This window comes from Electrophorus electricus, chromosome 8 (assembly GCF_041902795.1).
Source record: "Electrophorus electricus isolate QZ-2024a chromosome 8, ASM4190279v1, whole genome shotgun sequence".
NCBI lineage: Eukaryota > Metazoa > Chordata > Actinopteri > Gymnotiformes > Gymnotidae > Electrophorus > Electrophorus electricus.
In genome coordinates this window covers 11,432,706-11,448,909 of record NC_137504.1, presented here as the reverse complement: position 1 = coordinate 11,448,909, position 16,204 = coordinate 11,432,706, and the positions used below count along the sequence as shown (strand labels likewise).

Below are 16,204 nucleotides of genomic sequence, written 5' to 3'. Positions count from 1 at the left end.
AAATAAGAAAATCAAACGAAGAAAAATTAATAGCAACAACAGCAAAAGCATGACTCTCCGGCCCAGGAGGGGGCGATATGCATTCATATCGCAAATAACCCGAGAAATGAGGGAGAGACTCATGGTGCATGAAATCTGTAGAACATAGAAAGAGCTGGAACTGATGTAAGTGCAGAGTCTCTTATGGTTATTGTCCTTACAAGCGCTCAGGTGAGACAGAGCAGGTTTCATATCAAGTCGGTGCATTTACACCGTACGATGTGGCTCGCTTGATTTAATTTATCCTCATAGGAATAGATGGCTGGCGATGGGTATTGTACAGCGGGGACCGTTCTTGTTAACTAGCTAGCTTTGGGGTATGTTAACGACAAAATGTGTCCTAATTTCTACGTCCATCTTCTAGTTAGCTACATTCAAGAAGCCAGCCAGCCAGCTAGCTTGCTAACCGAGCGCGCCCGCGCATACTGGTATCTTAATGCAGTGCACTAGCTAGTTGCTTATTTAGGTAGTGCACTGATGCAAAATTGTATTACAAGTCTCCGGAGGATTCTGCTATACTTTAACCAGTCAAATGCTGTTCTGTTGTGTGTATATTTCAGATATGTTCCCAATATATATGTGACTCGGTGGCTATTTGTGACATATCTAGCTAGTTAGCTAGCATCCGTTCTGGGTGTCCACCCTACTGAAAGCATTTGGGGCTTTGTTTTATACACCTAAGGTGATCCATCATTCTGCAAAAGGTTGTTTTGAACTCTTTTAACGTTATATGCAAACCATTTCACACTTGGCTCCAATCTTAAACCAGGGTTTTTAGTCAGTGAGCCACTGTAATGAGTGACCTCTGTAAAACTACTCGCAAACTGATGATCTGAATTACTGAATGTATAATGAAAGTGTCTGAATTTCACAGATTTGCACCAGCATGTCTGTCTCTGTAATAATCAAATGGGGTGGTCAAGAGTACACTATTAGTTCCTTATCTGAGGAGGACACTGTGATGGACCTGAAGCAGTCCATCAAATCTCTGACAGGTGTTCTCCCTGAACGCCAGAAGCTGCTGGGGCTGAAAGTGAAAGGTAACAGCAACTTTTCTCCTATTTGCAATGAGAGCAGCACAATGTCTGAAATTCCAGACTGGAAAACGCATACAATGCTCGTAAGGGTCACCTCATTTCAACTCTATATCTTGATGATGTGTACTACTCAAAATGCCTTGGCACTGATGCATGATGTATAATTAAGTGCCTGTTTGCTGACAATACTGTTATTTCTAAGAATGGTGAGTTGATGGGGTTTTCTCACTGCTTGCAGGTAAACCGGCAGATGATGATACAAAACTGGGCATCTTGAAGCTTAAGCCAAACACCAAGATCATGATGATGGGCAGCAGAGAGGAAAGCCTGGTACGTTTGCAGGCCTTGTACAATATGACGCCCAAAGGCAGTGCCAAGAGCTACTACTCAGGCCATGCCATAAGCATTCTTAAAACACACACAGCTTTATAGAGTTGCTCAACAATACATCAAATATATAATTAGACATTCATTGCTTATCTATAGAAATAATATCATAATCAGTATATGTCATAGATTTGTGATATGGCTCCAATAAAAGGGAGAACCATGTAAATGATAAACATGCCACAATTAAAAATGGGACACATCAGTTACTTCACGCATGAATACACGCAAAACAAAGGCGTTGGCTGAGATCTTTGAATCTGATCCAAAGTATAGGCCATGATGTGGTTTCAGTAGAAACTAATGGTAGCATTGTCACCAATGGCCTTCTGTCAAGACATTAAACTTCCCAGCCCTTACATTCATCTCTTCAATTGTATTGTTCTCCTGAAGGAAGATGTTTTGGCACCACCTCCTGAAAGCGATGATGTTGTCAATGACTTTGACATCGAAGAGGAGGTGATCGAAGTCGAAAACAGGTCGTCATCTACACTCAAAACTTATCACCTGAATTTTTTTTTTGCATTGACATTCTAAACATATCAACCTATTCTTGTCCACTAAAATGTTCTGGGGGTTTTTTCCAGAGAGGAGAATCTGGCTAAAATAGCTCGCCGTGTCAAAGAGTACAAGGTGGAGGAGTTAAACCCACCAAGAGAAGGGAAAAGATTACTTGTGCTGGATGTTGATTACACATTATTTGGTAAGACTGAAAAAACCAAGCCAAGCTAGTTAAGCTAACAGATAATGTGACTCTTTAGGTGGTTGTTCTGTTAGTTTACACTCATCACTCACTTGTACACCTTGTACATCTTGTACCATAACTGACTAGCCATTTTATTAAGTGCACCTATCTCATGTGGGCATGTCTAATATGTGTATCACCCCACAGTTTGAATCCCTTATCACCGGTCAGTTTGTGACCTCAGGCCTCACCACAATTCTCAACGCAACACTGACACTTGCATGACTCTTGGTGTTGCGCTGGTATGTGTTGAACACGGTTGCTGAAATCTTTATACATATCAGTCTCACTGCTAGGTTGAGAATGGTCTGCCATTAAATAATATCTAGCCAACCATGCTTCTGTGGTCCTTCATTGACCATTGATTGGGGATAGGTAATGTAAACTGCATAGCAACAAATGGACTATATTCTCTAAATGTACACCTACAGTCTGATACATCTGTTGCTATGTGCCACATTTATCAATAAGAAACACTGCAATGATGTATTGATATATTAATAAATATATGTGGCTAGTATAAGTCAGTTTCTTTAGCACTAAAATAATGTTGTTGGGGTTTTTTATTATTAATATTATTATTACTGATGCTATTATGTAAATTTTGGATTCTGTCTTAGATCACAAGTCTTGTGCAGAATCGGGGCAGGAGCTCATGAGGCCCTTCCTCCACGACTTCCTGACCTCGGCGTACGAGAACTATGACATTGTCATCTGGTGTGAGTGCCCAGCCTGACGCACATGCCCCCGCGTGACCATTCTATTCTGACCCTTGTAACAGGAAGACGGCACTCCTAAGCAGCAGCACCTCCAGTACCTAAGCACGATTTGCTGGAGCTTTCATTCTGGACTTGTGATATTTCTGTTGGACCATAGCAGATCCTTTAATCACACTCTCTTTGGTTCGTTTCAGCTGCAACAAGCATGAAGTGGATTGAAGCCAAAATGAAAGTATGTACGGGGAGCTGTTCCTGAATGCTAGTGTCGTTTTTGAATCTCTGCTGCTCAGGCTGTTTGCTACAGCAACTTCTGTTTTAATTAAACTAGTTTTATCAGACAAAATGTTTGTAAATTCAACTTTAGTTTGAGCTTTTAACTGGTCTTTGCAACATCTCTCATTAGTTCTCCGTGTGTGTGTGTGTGCGCGCGCGCTTTAGGAGCTAGGTGTGACCGACAACCCCAACTACAAGGTCACTTTCATGCTGGACAGTGGGGCTATGATCACAGTGCACACCCCCAAGCGGGGGGTAGTGGAGGTGATGCATCTCACCATATCCAAACATGACATGCCTCTCCAACCAAAAACAAAATCCAAAAAAATGGCAAATAATTGTGCTGCAGCATTTAAACCATTAAATTGAAAATGCAGTCAGAAAAAACTTCCATTTAGTGAAAACCTTAGAGTGAACATTTTCTGCTTGAAACTTAACTTTTCATAATGAAGGGTTTGTTTATATTTGTAGTTCTTTTCCCTTGGATCAGACCAAAGCTGAAAATGATACGTCGTTGCTTTTCAGTCCTGGGCATATTTACTATTGAAGAAAAAGATGTAAATAAGTCACATGCTGATAGGACAACTTTTTTATATGAGAATGATTACAATAATGCCAACCAAACTTTATTGTGGTTGTTGTTGTTTTTGTTCTTTTGGTTTCTTTCTTTTGAACAGCTTTTGTTTGTGGTATTTGGGTATATCAAGTGGTACTTTTTCACTTAGAGCTGGTAAAATCCAAAAAGGAGTTTAAACAGTTCCAGGAATTCCAAAATTATCAGTTTCTCTAGTTTTACAATTGATGGGTATGTGTTTGACCAGGCTGAGCAGTTTTGTTTTATTCTATAAACTACTGGCAACATTTCTTCCAAATTCCAGATAAAAATATTGTATCATGTTTTTTAATGAAAATGACTAATGGTCAAAATAACAAAAGTTACAGAAATTTCAGACCACAAATAATGCAAAGAAAACAAGCTCATATTCATTTATAAACAACACAGTACTAATATTTCAACTTAGGATGAGTCAAGAAATCAATATCTGGTGGAATAACCCTGATTTTTAATCACAGCTTTCATGTGTCTTGGCATGCTTTACACCAGTCTTTCACATTGCTGTTGGGTAACTTTACGCCACTCCTGGAACAGAAATTCCAGGAGCTCGGCTTTGTTTGATGGCTTGTGACCATCCAGCTTCCTCTTGATCACATACCAGAGATTTTCAATGGGGTTCAGGTCTGGAGATTGGACTGGCCATGATAGGGTCTTGATCTGGTGGTCCCTCATCCACACTTTGATTGACCTGGCTGTGACATGGAGCATTGTTCTTCTGAAAAAGGAGAGTTTAGGAACATTGTCCCCATCAGAGTTGGGGAACATTGTCAGAGCAGACGGAAGCAAGTTTTCTTCCAATACAGTTTTGTAAGTGGCTTGGTTCATGCGTTCTTAACAAAGACAAATCTGCCCGATTCCAGCTTTGCCGAAACACCCCCAGATCATCACCGATCCTGCAACAAATTTCACAGTGGGTGTGAGACACACTGGCTTATAGATCTCACCAGGTATCCGTCTTACCATTGCACGACCAGGTGTTGGACAAAGCTGAAAATTGCACTCATCAGAGAAGATGGCCTTACTCCAGTCCTCTACGTTCTAATTCTTATGGTCTTTCGCAAACTTCAGTCTGACTCTTCTTTGCTTCTCATTGATGAAGGGATATTTTCTGGCTTTGCACGACTTCAGCCCTGCCTCCAGAAGCCTGTTTCGAACCGTCCTCACTGTGCAATTCACCCCAATTGCTGCATGCCATTCTTTTTGTAGGTCACTTGACATCATCTTACAGTTAAGTGACATTTGAATGAGGTGGTTATCATTACGGTCAGTAGAGTCATTTTCGACTTCTGCCAGTCTGTAGCTGTTGTTGTCCCATGTGTTTGCTGCTTCTTATGAACCCTAATTTTTGAAATTTTCAAGATAGAAGCAACCTGACACTCACTTTATCCCTCTGCCAGTAAAGCTACATTTGAACCCTTCTTTTCCTCATTAAGAACCTTTCTTTTCCACACTTGGCTTGGTCTGTAGCTGTATTTTGACTACACTTACTTTTTGGGTAGTCCTAGCACTGCTTTTCCCATCCATCTGATTCTGTAACAAGAGAATAGTGATGACAGCAGAAGTGGTTTTTATACTGTTGCTCGTTTAAGGTGATCACCTATTCAGCATTTCATCAAGTAGAATGAGGGATGTCTGTGAAGGCATTCAACAAACACGTGAATGGAATGGCTGCTGTACATGTGGAGATGCTGATTTTAAGAAAAAAATTTGAGTGGTCTCTAGCCCCCCCCAAGCTGTGTGTGTTTGTTTCATGAACGGAGAGCTCTTAGACTATAACACTAATTTCAGCATGTGGCATGCAGTAAGATTGTGCAGTAATGCAAGTGGGGTTATAACTAGAGATGCACCGATCAGTCTGCCGGTGACCGGAATCGATAGGTTTTCAGCGTGATCGGTCATCCGTTGATGACCAACAGATCTGTCTCTTAAACCCATTCTGTGCAGGTCACATTTACACTTGTTCACCACACGAGGGTGATAGTGGCACAAACAGCCACACATGAATAGCACAGTGACTGCATTAGGTCTTTCTGTTGACATCAACATAAAGGTGCCTTGATTTTTCGTTTGGATTACCTGGTGCACTTGTTTTCATTTGGATGTTGATTTTTATTTTATTTGGAGGTTTGTAAAAAGAAAAGGTTTGCTAATAAGTGTTGTCATTTCTGCATGCTGTTATTTGTAATTCTTAGAAAGAAAATCGTAATCGGCCAAAATCAGAATCGGCCTGTCGTAATGTTAAATAATCATAAATTGGTGCATTTCTAGTTATAACAGCATTATAGTTGTCCATTTCTGAAAGACCAGTGGCTGATCGACACTTGCGTTGTCTTCTCAGGTGAAGCCACTTGGAGTAATATGGGGAAAGTACAGTGAGTTTTACAACAGGAAGAACACCATCATGTTTGATGACATTGGAAGGAATTTTCTAATGAACCCACAAAATGGACTCAAGGTATGAGGATGCTAACTGGAATGGACTTTACTATATCCACAAGCTATATTGTAAATGCTTACTGCACTACACTTTTTTTTATATGAAAACTTTACTGGGCTTTCAAACCTCATGTTCTCACCTCTCTTTCTGTAGATTAGGCCGTTTATGAAGGCCCATTTAAACCGGGAGAAAGACAAGGAGCTACTGAAACTCTCTCATTACCTAAAAGAGATTGCCAAACTAGATGACTTCTCAGAACTTAATCACAAACACTGGGAAAGGTATGTACACCAGACAATCTGACTGCATTCTGACCCTATAGATAAATATTTAGCTAACATTCTTGACTCATCAGTTTAAAGATATGGGTACAAGGAAGCAGAAGAAGATCAATTGCCATGCTTTAGCAGGAGACTGAAACCTGTAGTTATATTGAGTTTATGCTGTGACATTGTTAAGACTGAGCCATTGTGCTAGCGGTGGTGATGAGTTGCCCCTTGACCCACAGGTACCTCTCAAAGAAACCAAGTCAGTGAAGTCCCAACTGCACAGCTGGAGCACTGACCCTTCCTCAAGAGCAGGTGGTGCTGAACACCCATGTGCCCTGTCCAGACACCTCCCTGCCCCCAGGCCAGCTTCTCTCATCTCCTCCTGTTCCACCAGGGAAGAAAGAGACCTTTCAGTTATATGTGAACGTTTTGTTTTAGCAAATAACAGCACCATGTGTAGCTAGTATAAGCCCCCACAAACACCCCCTCCCTCTCTCCCCACCTTGCTGAGCCTCAGGACGACGCATCATGGTACTGAGGCCGCCGGGACACCTGGTGGCTTGAGGGAACAAAGGTACACGTGCAAGAATTAGCATACAATTCCTGCTGCATCTGTGCTGCTTGGTTAAACCCTCCTCACAGACGAGGCAATAGATCACTCGCCTGTGTTCCCATGGACTTACGCTGCTGTAGATTTCTGCTCTGTCAGTTCGTCACCCTTTGTTTGGTGAGTTGTGGCAGTAATCCTTAGCCCCCTTCTCAATTATAGCACATGGCCTTTACCATATCCTCTTTGTTGTCCTATATGTGTTTGAGCCACAGAGCTGTGCATTGTTTTAGGGCCAGCTTGGGTTCGGTTCACTAAACATTTGATTGATTAGGTCTGTTTTGAGTGTCAGATTTCTTTTTTTGGCAACCACGCACATTCAGACCGTGTCCCTCATTGTGGTCAACAGTTCAGTTTGCAGTCATTTATTAATTAGAAATGCCTGTAGGTGTATAGAGCAACTGTTTGGCATTTTCCAATTAATCCATGGTCAGTTTCTGATTACAGAGCCGCTGTTTGGCTGAATGACACTGGGTGACATTGATGCAGACTTGAACTCGAACAACACTGCTGTGCCTGATGATGTGGGCAACACCCACAATCATGTATGTCACCCACATATAATCTGGTGCTGTGATCAGAAACATAACTCGGTAGCAAACTGGATAGAGTGTGGCTGGCAAGTCGAGCATGGAAGCAGATGACTTGCATTGTGTAGCTGTACACTTATAATGGTCACCTATGACATTGATGTAACTGATGATGAGGCCAGTGATTGTAGGCACAAGGTAGGTGCATTTAAAAAATACTGTAATGAGAATAAATAAAACTTTTGCCAGAACCTTAGTGTACTGAATGCTGCCTCTGTTGTGTAATACTGAATGGCACCTTAATGAAGTGCTCTGACAGCATCTGCAGGGATGTTGTTGAAGTAAAGGTTGTGGTGCTTTGTTCTAGGTCATGCAGGTTTGCCCTATAAATTCTCCCTGGAGCCTTGTAAAGAAGTCTCCCACAGAGCCTCACTGAACCTCTCAAAACAGATCCAGTCATCACGGAGGATGTCTGGCAGGATCCAAGCAATACGAGGATATGCAGGGGCTTTTGGTCACACTTGCTAACATTGCTCACACTGATCACAAAAAAAATCCTTACTGTTAATGGGTTCCTGTTTTTGTTCATTGTTTGTTTTCAAAAGAACATCTTTCAGGCTTTGTCTTTACAGTAATTCCTTGTGATTTCACTCCACCCCCACACGACTGTCATGAGCAGATGTGCCATGTTCCAAAAAGGAGAGGTCTAACCAATATAACGCAGCAGTGAGAATAAGTGTATGAAGTGGTTCTACAAAGACATTAAATACAGGACAGGAAGCGGCTAAAGGTTTACATAAATATTTTTTTAAGATTAAGAAGAGTAAGATATTTATTGACATAGCTAATGACTTTGTAGTGTTACTTTTGTTTTGAGTGTTTGTTAGTTGTATGTTTACTGCCAGCTTAAACTTGATAAATGCAAGCAAATAAAGTGAAGAACAAGCTTTTTTGAGGACTGGCTTTTTTATACCTGTGTAACACTTAAACTTTGCCATGGGATTGAGTTGTTGTCTGGGGTTTGTTTTGTTTTCTTAATATTAAAGTCTGTTTAGTTACCTCAAGTCCTGTCTTGGCCTGAGCCCCTTTCATTTGAACAAGAATCCAGATGTGACCACCAAATTTATGGATACAACCCAAGTGTAATCAAAAAAGAAATGATTTTATAAGATGTCATGCACATTACAGTTTATTGTTACAGATATCAAGATGTTTGTCTTTACTGTTTCTGATTAAGCACAATAAAGCAGTTCTTTCTTTAAAGCAACATTTCCTTCATTGAAGCATATTCAAGCATGCTTTGCAACTTATGTTTGCTAAATGTACAGTCTTGGGGGTTTCCTCCGTCTGATTGTTTAGCATTGCTGGATGTAACGTGGATGTAACAGGAGCATCATTTGGCAGGCAGAGCAATCCTTTACATAAGCTTCAAACCATGTGGTCAGAATTCTTAACTAATTAACTCATTTTTCTTCGTGGAACATGCTTGTGTGTGCAATAAATTAAAATTTTAAATTCATGTTAATGTACACTCCATTCTGTTTGATATTAAAAAAAAAAAAAAAAAGACCTGTGCTAAATAGCTTTTACAGTTCTTTTCTGGTCATTTCAGTGTAATCTGAAACTAACTGAAAGTAACTTGTTTTGTGGATACTTGTGCATATTACCAATGGCCTCTTTCAGTGTGTCTGTTTAAAAGGCAGGTGGATACCTGCATATTTTGTGTATAGATATAGAAATGCATATATACATGTTTATGCTGATTTAATATGTATTTGTGTAGTCAGTATAACCAGAGGATAGTAAAAACTGAAAAAATATACACAAGGTACAGGACTCAGGTACAGTCAGTTTACTGATTTTGTAGCATAGCTAACAGTGGTAAATTGCTACTTAACAATTAACTAAAATATATGGCAACCTATTTGCTACAGATGTAGAGTAGGTGTACCTAATAAATAAAGTAATACATTCAATAACCAATCAGTGCATCGCTGGACAGGCTCATCAGAAGAGAAACTGGCAGAAGTATTTGTCAGATACAGTGCTGAATGCTCTCCAGGACCTGTATATGACAAGAAACAAATGACAATAAAATGGCCCCAAGCATCCCATAGCATTACAACAAACTGAACAAGTTTGTAGAAACATGGAGTTGACATTAATAGTGACACTTACCATTTTTTACTTGTTCTTGGAGACCCTATTATGTGAAGGATACACTGAATTTAAAAAAAACCCAGTAAAAAAAACTAGTCAGTGACTAGTATATGAGGTATAAATGCAAAATCCATTGACATGGTAAAACCAAAGAACAGTTCAAACTGTTACATATGAACAATAGCAAACACTGTCAGTGGTGGCATAGATGAGGTCTATTAAAATCACTTAGACTCACCTTTGCTGGTTCCAGTCACTCCAAACTTGATTAGTGAAGGGATCCTGGGCACGCACACAGAAAGTATAGCTTCTCCTTCTATCGCTCACCTTATAATGTGTTTCATTGATATATTCATTCTAAAAATAGACACAATCCTTTTAATATACCAAGTAACTGCAAAGCAATAATATGTTTCTATTAATTTATTCATAGTTGGTTTTTCACACTTTTTTTTTTTTACTTATTGGTTAATGCCAGATTTTACTTAAATCACATCAAAGCATCTATATTGAATTATTAAAGGTTTTGTTGCAAAGGTGAAAAGACTATGGTTACAGTATAGCTTTACCTCGACAGGAGTTGCTGTATCATCACAGCCCTTGTGCGGTTTGATGACTTTCACCTCATACTGGAGTGGGTAGTAAGAGCACGGCATATTCCAGGTTTTGGGGGTTCCCCAATGGAACTCATTGTTCTCAGCCTTTGTGATGCTGACTTTTTCTGGCTTGACTGCAGGATCAAGATAGCGTCAGTCTATGTACTCAACAGCCCTGAGCCTGTTGAATGTTCTTCCATATGTCAATATGTAATTTGCAAAACTCAAGAATAATTCATTCTGTTGCCTCTTGGTAATAGAATACTAGACTGTGACAAAATTAATTAACTAACAATGCATATACTAATGTATATGAGGATTGGGTGTAAGTTTTTCTCTTCCCAGGGTTGTCACAGGTAAGCTTTTTAAGCTTTATGTATAAAGTAACAGCTGTGTCTTTTGGAATATCTCCACCAACTTGCAATGCAGGGCTCCCTGGACAGAGATATCCTGGATTTAGGTCAGGCTTGTATGGTAAACTAGACATACTTCTTTGTTTCCATGCCAATTATGCACAGTTTTTGTAAAGTGGCTTTTGCAATGCTGAAAAGTGAATCTCACTGTTTGATTCTCTTTTCTTGCAAAGAGCTAGACAATTATTCAGTTGTTTCTTTTACCATATTATTCCCACTAGGCTTTTCAGATCCTGTCAATGATATCTCCACAGCAATGGGGATGGTATTTTGAAACCAGAACACAAACATTAAGCATAACAACTACTGAATTTATGGCTACAGTTCAAGGTGTAATTTTAAACAGCACTTGTTCATTTCTAACTCAACAAAATTAGCCTTTTGCTATATTAGAACTAGACTGAATGCTTATACAACTAAACTTTCTATTTTATTGTCTAAGATAATCTTCCATACTATGCACGATGTTTTATCTGCTTGGAAATTGTTGGCTATAAATTAATAAGTAAATCCAATTGTTTTAGTGCATTTGAATTCTGATCTGTGATAACTCAATGGGAAAAAAGGCAAATCTTTTTCACTTTTTTTCATTCAGCTCTATGGATGTAACCTAACATCACCAGGAGATGGCACTTCAAGCCCTTACCAATGTCATGGATGAAGAAAGTCCTTTGGTGCTCCTCCAAACGATACTGGTTTCGGACCACCAAGGTGAGGTTGATGCGAGTCACCTCCTCAGAGTATGAACACTTCTCCTCCTCGCAGGTGAGCCCGGCATTGTCAGGGTCCAGCGAACAGTTGATGTGGCTCGAGTTCCTGTGGAAAGTCTAGCTTCTTAGTAAACCGAATCAAACAGAATTGAACACAGAATGGAATTCCTGCTAATTTGTCGATCCCAAATGAACGACTTTTATCTTGCCCTTACCGGAAAGCCTTGAAGAACACTACAACTCCATTCCTTATAGGACTCCATTTCCAAGAACAGTGAAATAGGCCATTGTAGTTTCTTGCTAGACAGGTAATAAATTCTAGGTATAAAAACAGAGGTGCTTTATCAAGTTTCATCAAGCTTCAGTCAAGTATTTCACATTAACTTAATATGCTGGAGTTTTTTGCCAGATAGTGGCAAAAATGAACCTCATCCCTCTACTTACCTTTGTCTTGGTTCTGTTTCAGAATAGCCTTCTCAAAATTGACTGGATTAACCAACACCAATGTATGGTTTAAAACTTCTCCAGATAGACCGTGACAGGTGAAGTTTCCCCCCAGCATCGCCTGGATATTGACGTTTATGCTGTTACCCTTACTGAGAATCATTTGTTCATTCTTCTGCCAGTGAATCTCCACATCTTTAAACTCGTCCCCACATTGTAATGAAACTGAGGTCATTTGTGTCATAGGGTCTCCATCCATGTCCAAAGCAACAACTGCAACAGTTGAGTCCGGTCATGAGCCCAACAGCAATGTCATAAGGTGGCCACCCCTGCTAAAAGCACTGTTAAATAGCCCAGACTGAATAGACACTATGGAATTGTGCTTATTCAATTGCTAATACATGCACCTAGTAACAGTTGTGTTGAATATATATTATAATAATAACTATGTCAAATGTAAAGTTTCTTTTCAATTTAAAGTGAATACACCAAATCATAATGCATTTAAGAAAACAAATCTACAAAAGTAGATGAAAAAGATAACAGTCACCATTTGGCTTGATAACCCGAAGTGAATGGCTCTCTCCCATATGAAGAAGCGTGAGATGCAAAGCAAAGAGGAAAATCAAATTCATCTAAATGACAAAGGAGAAAGTAAAATTATCAGTCTCTATACAAAACCAAACACACATGTGCAGTTCACCAAAGCCCAATTAGAAATTCTAACATTAATAAAGTGGTAAATAAAATATATCCAGTGGAATACAGAGTAGATTCACTAATTTACATTTAAATAAATGAAAAGAAACTTGTCTGACAAACCTACCATCTCCATCTTATCTCAGTGTTTCTCTCTTAACTGTACAAACACAAATCAACTGAGAACAACTTAATTGACAAGCATTTATAGTAGGTGAGGGAGAAGAGAAAATTCCCAGTGCAGGACAATACAAAGGGGGAACTGTTATATCATCAACAAAGATATCTGAACTGTGTCAGACTCCATCTCAGTCTGGAATTTTTTTTTTACACACACACACACACACACACACACACACACACACACACACAAACAACATAATTAGCTGGCACTGGCAGTTGGACAGGTTTGTCACTCATTGCCAGATCTCATAAAGGCCACCTTAAGTCACCTTAAACATGGCTTTTGGCCAGGGGGGTGTCTGTCATGTGTACTTCTGGCATGTTTGAGTGTGGCACGGCCGCTGTTTATTCAGTATTTCTACATTTTTGCTCTTTTTTTAAACAGGCACAGATATTCTAACCTGAATGATATAAAGCCCGCTCTAGGGGGAAGTAAGATACTGCGGACATGAGAACTTCATGACCAAAAAAAGTAGAACTGGGCCTCTCCCACACACACACACACACACACACACACACACACACACACACACACACACACTCGAGACACCATAGGGACAAACATGATAGTGGAATGCCTCTTGGATGTCATTAATGGAGCCCACACAAATGAGAGTACATGGCATTTTACTTAGAGGAGAAATTCTCAGTCAGCGTTTGGGGGAAAGAGTGAAAGTAGTAGAAAAAACAAAACGCTGGTGGTTTATCTGCCCACAATTTGCACTCGTATCAGAATTACAAAGCTACACCTGCTGTTCGCTTTTACAAGTATAACACGCACTTTCCCATACACATTTTACCTTAGGGAGTTCCACAATGCTGTTACTGATATGACAGTGCAAGAAAGGATTTTTCTCAGTTTGTTTATGTTTTTTCCAGGTAGTACACATGTGAATAAATATCAGCTGATTTGTGTAAGTGGTGGCCATGTACAAGTAAGTGTGAAAACAATGGGTAAAGAAGAACATTTTCCACTATTTCAAATGAAGTACACATTTATATTTACAGTATTTAGCAGACACTTTTCTCCAGAGCAATTTACAATATTACACTGAACATGTCTACTATTAATCTGAACAGTACAGAAAAATAATGTATTCCCTGACAGGTCATAAGATGTTGATATAATGAAGAAAGGAATGGATGAGGTCAAAACATGCGCTTAAGTCCTTCCAGTTACAATTTCCACATCATTTTGTGAGTTCGTTCCACAGACGACTTCATAAATGTACATTTCCTTTATGGAACAGAAGTTTACAATATTTGACTTATTGTTTATTCCTTTGTATTTACACTTATGGTCAACCTTTTTGACAATTATACTTTTAGACAGCTTCCTATTCAAAAAGTGCTTCAGAAAAATTGTAGCATTAGGGTACTATCTCTCTTCAAGTTTTGTGAAAACTGTTAAATACCTAGTCCAATCGATAGTCATTATATTCAGACCACAAGCAAGGCTTAAACTGAAGCATTTTAATTTAAACCTGATCGATACAGCACCCTTCATTAAAGACTGCTACATTTCTACATATTCTAACTAAAAAAGCATAAAGGGTGGGGCTGCCAGCCACTACTACTTTATGGCAATGTTTCCTAGAGGGTACAATTCCCTGCAGGGATTCAGTTTTCCTGATCCGGCATAACTGACTCATCTCTCTCTTTGATAATTACCTCATGAACTGAATTGTGGGTGTAAGAGTAATAAAGGGGGAAAGCAACCTGTTCCAGCCAATCAGCCCTTGAATCAGAAGCACTCGTTCATAGCCAAGAACAATTATAAATCAACAGTGGAGGTCACTGCCTCACTGACACAGGCGCTTTCATCAGAAGCTATAACAAATATCTACACTGATGCTATGTAAGGTAAGATTTAACTTCACTTGTACTTTCACCTGTACTTCACCTGTCACTATTTGTTATATCTGGATTTCCATTGTTTCACCAGTGAGATAATTAACAATTGGAAGCTACATAGGAGATCTGAAGTACGTCTGGAAAGAGTAATTATGCTCTGTATCAAATCAAGAGGCCATGTGTTGATAGAATATAAACAAAAAAGAAGTGAGTATATTAGGTCTTGCTGCAGAGGATGTTATCTTTAATGAAATGTCAATCAGAAGATAATTGTTTGTTTGCTTAAAAAAGTTATCTTCTTCCTGGAATAGAGATGGAATTAAGTTTGCGTGCTCCTCATTGAGCAGAGTCATCAGCAGCACAGTCACGTTCATGGACACACCAAGATGTGGCCTGTCTTGAGAAGAATTTCCTTTGATGTTTGTATCACAACTATATTGTGAATGAAATATTTTCAGTTCCTGTATTATAGCATGGAAGTTCTAACCAAGTTGACCACACTTTTCAATCAGTGATAAAGTGTTAAGGCAGGGAAAAAAATGGTTAAAAAATTACACTCACTCACAAATGTTTGTTTGATGATCATTTGGCATCATGCACTTTTAGGGGGAAAAAGATTTGAAGCTTACAAATACTTCATGTACATTATGTTTCATTTCAGGTTGTTAATGGGCAAGCGGTGTAAGATAATGGTTATAGTTACACTGTTTAAATACATTGATTTGTGTGCATACCCTAATGACTAACCTAATGACTGTCCTACTAATTTACACTTACACACGCAGTTATCAGTTTGCAGAGTGCATCCTACCAACAGGGAAAGTCTTTATTTTTAGTTCCATTTAATGTTAGCTAGCTGGTGTTATCCTCCATTTAGCCTGCTAAAAAGCTACAGGGACTGTTTTAATTCTGTTTTAATATATTTTAGAATATTTTTTTTTCCATGTGTACGTTTTTATGCTGAATTAAAATTTTCAGTTTCTCCATCACCCATATTTTTTGTTCCCGTATACTCATATGTCACTATGTATAATATCCAAGGAAAGTGGATCCCATTTGTGATGACAAGACGACTGCTGTATTCTGAGGCCAAATATAGGCAAAAATTATACACCTTTACATTTTATAAGAATGTTTGTACATATTTTAAACATCAATGACATACTTATTGTAAATGTAATTGCCCTGTAACTTACAACCCATGCCTGAAGGAAAAAGTCCTAAAACAGACTCAGAGTAAAAATTCCACCTTTAAGTTTATAGAACAAAAAAAAATAATAATAAATTTTTTCCCCAGTGTAATGGGGAAAAAAGTGTCCGATGACCTCGTGCTCATGTGCTCGGCTGGCCTTTTGAACAGTTTCCAAGTGACTCTGACCCCATGACAAGAATGATTCCAAATTATGCAGAGACCAACAACAAGGCCAAGACCACTAATTTATGGTTACGAGACTGGTCTTGTGTATTTCAACACTAGTAGGTGGAT

At 39.1% G+C, this 16,204-nt stretch overlaps 2 protein-coding genes and 1 long non-coding RNA gene across 9 annotated transcripts; 2 read left to right on the top strand and 1 right to left on the bottom strand.

Annotated features, from left to right (window-relative positions):
* The first annotated feature begins 87 nt into the window (after positions 1-87).
* On the top strand, positions 88-8,609 carry ublcp1 (ubiquitin-like domain containing CTD phosphatase 1). Of its 6 annotated transcripts, none has more exons than XR_014125043.1 (12): positions 128-210; positions 914-1,079; positions 1,315-1,406; positions 1,857-1,942; positions 2,051-2,166; positions 2,829-2,927; positions 3,122-3,159; positions 3,366-3,464; positions 6,155-6,271; positions 6,407-6,534; positions 6,762-7,096; positions 8,027-8,609. XR_014125043.1 is itself a non-coding variant. In XM_081719917.1 (12 exons), exons 3-12 carry the CDS (start codon positions 926-928, stop codon positions 6,787-6,789), a joined length of 957 nt encoding a protein of 318 aa, XP_081576043.1. In that variant the 5' UTR covers positions 140-165; positions 600-721; positions 914-925; the 3' UTR covers positions 6,790-8,609. The 6 variants fall into 6 exon arrangements, 4 of the variants coding, with proteins under 4 accessions (XP_026855956.1, XP_026855955.1, XP_081576043.1 ...); XR_003409987.3 differs by having other exon boundaries at positions 6,762-7,674; XM_081719917.1 differs by adding an exon at positions 600-721 and having other exon boundaries at positions 140-165; positions 6,762-8,609.
* Positions 8,610-9,059: 450 nt separating this feature from the next.
* il12bb (interleukin 12B, b) lies at positions 9,060-12,917 on the bottom strand. Its single transcript, XM_081719918.1, has 9 exons — positions 12,809-12,917; positions 12,533-12,617; positions 11,983-12,255; positions 11,754-11,856; positions 11,475-11,644; positions 10,389-10,549; positions 10,058-10,176; positions 9,838-9,862; positions 9,060-9,724 (listed from the first exon to the last, which is right to left on the bottom strand). The coding sequence occupies exons 1-8, from the start codon at positions 12,815-12,817 to the stop codon at positions 9,844-9,846; spliced, it is 939 nt and encodes a 312-aa protein (XP_081576044.1). The 5' UTR covers positions 12,818-12,917; the 3' UTR covers positions 9,060-9,724; positions 9,838-9,843.
* A 1,721-nt stretch (positions 12,918-14,638) lies between these two features.
* Positions 14,639-15,695, top strand: LOC145659114 (uncharacterized). 2 transcript variants are annotated; one of them, XR_014125128.1, is made up of 3 exons: positions 14,639-14,722; positions 14,810-14,925; positions 15,030-15,695. It is a non-coding gene; the product is annotated as an uncharacterized LOC145659114 (long non-coding RNA). The 2 variants fall into 2 exon arrangements; XR_014125127.1 differs by having other exon boundaries at positions 14,658-14,727.
* The last annotated feature ends 509 nt before the right edge of the window (positions 15,696-16,204 follow it).

Bases quoted from the DNA above. Each gene is read 5' to 3' on its own strand.
- il12bb (XM_081719918.1), bottom strand. The intron at 12,256-12,532 runs GTGACTGTTATC...CAACTGTTGCAG, and splicing joins TCGGGTTATCAAGCCAAATG to TTGTTGCTTTGGACATGGAT. The intron at 11,645-11,753 runs GTAAGGGCAAGA...GACTTTCCACAG, and splicing joins GTGTTCTTCAAGGCTTTCCG to GAACTCGAGCCACATCAACT.
- ublcp1 (XM_027000154.3), top strand. From the start codon at position 184: ATGGTTATTGTCCTTACAAGCGCTCAG. The intron at 1,080-1,314 runs GTAACAGCAACT...CACTGCTTGCAG, and splicing joins GCTGGGGCTGAAAGTGAAAG to GTAAACCGGCAGATGATGAT. The intron at 3,160-3,365 runs GTATGTACGGGG...CGCGCGCTTTAG, and splicing joins GGATTGAAGCCAAAATGAAA to GAGCTAGGTGTGACCGACAA.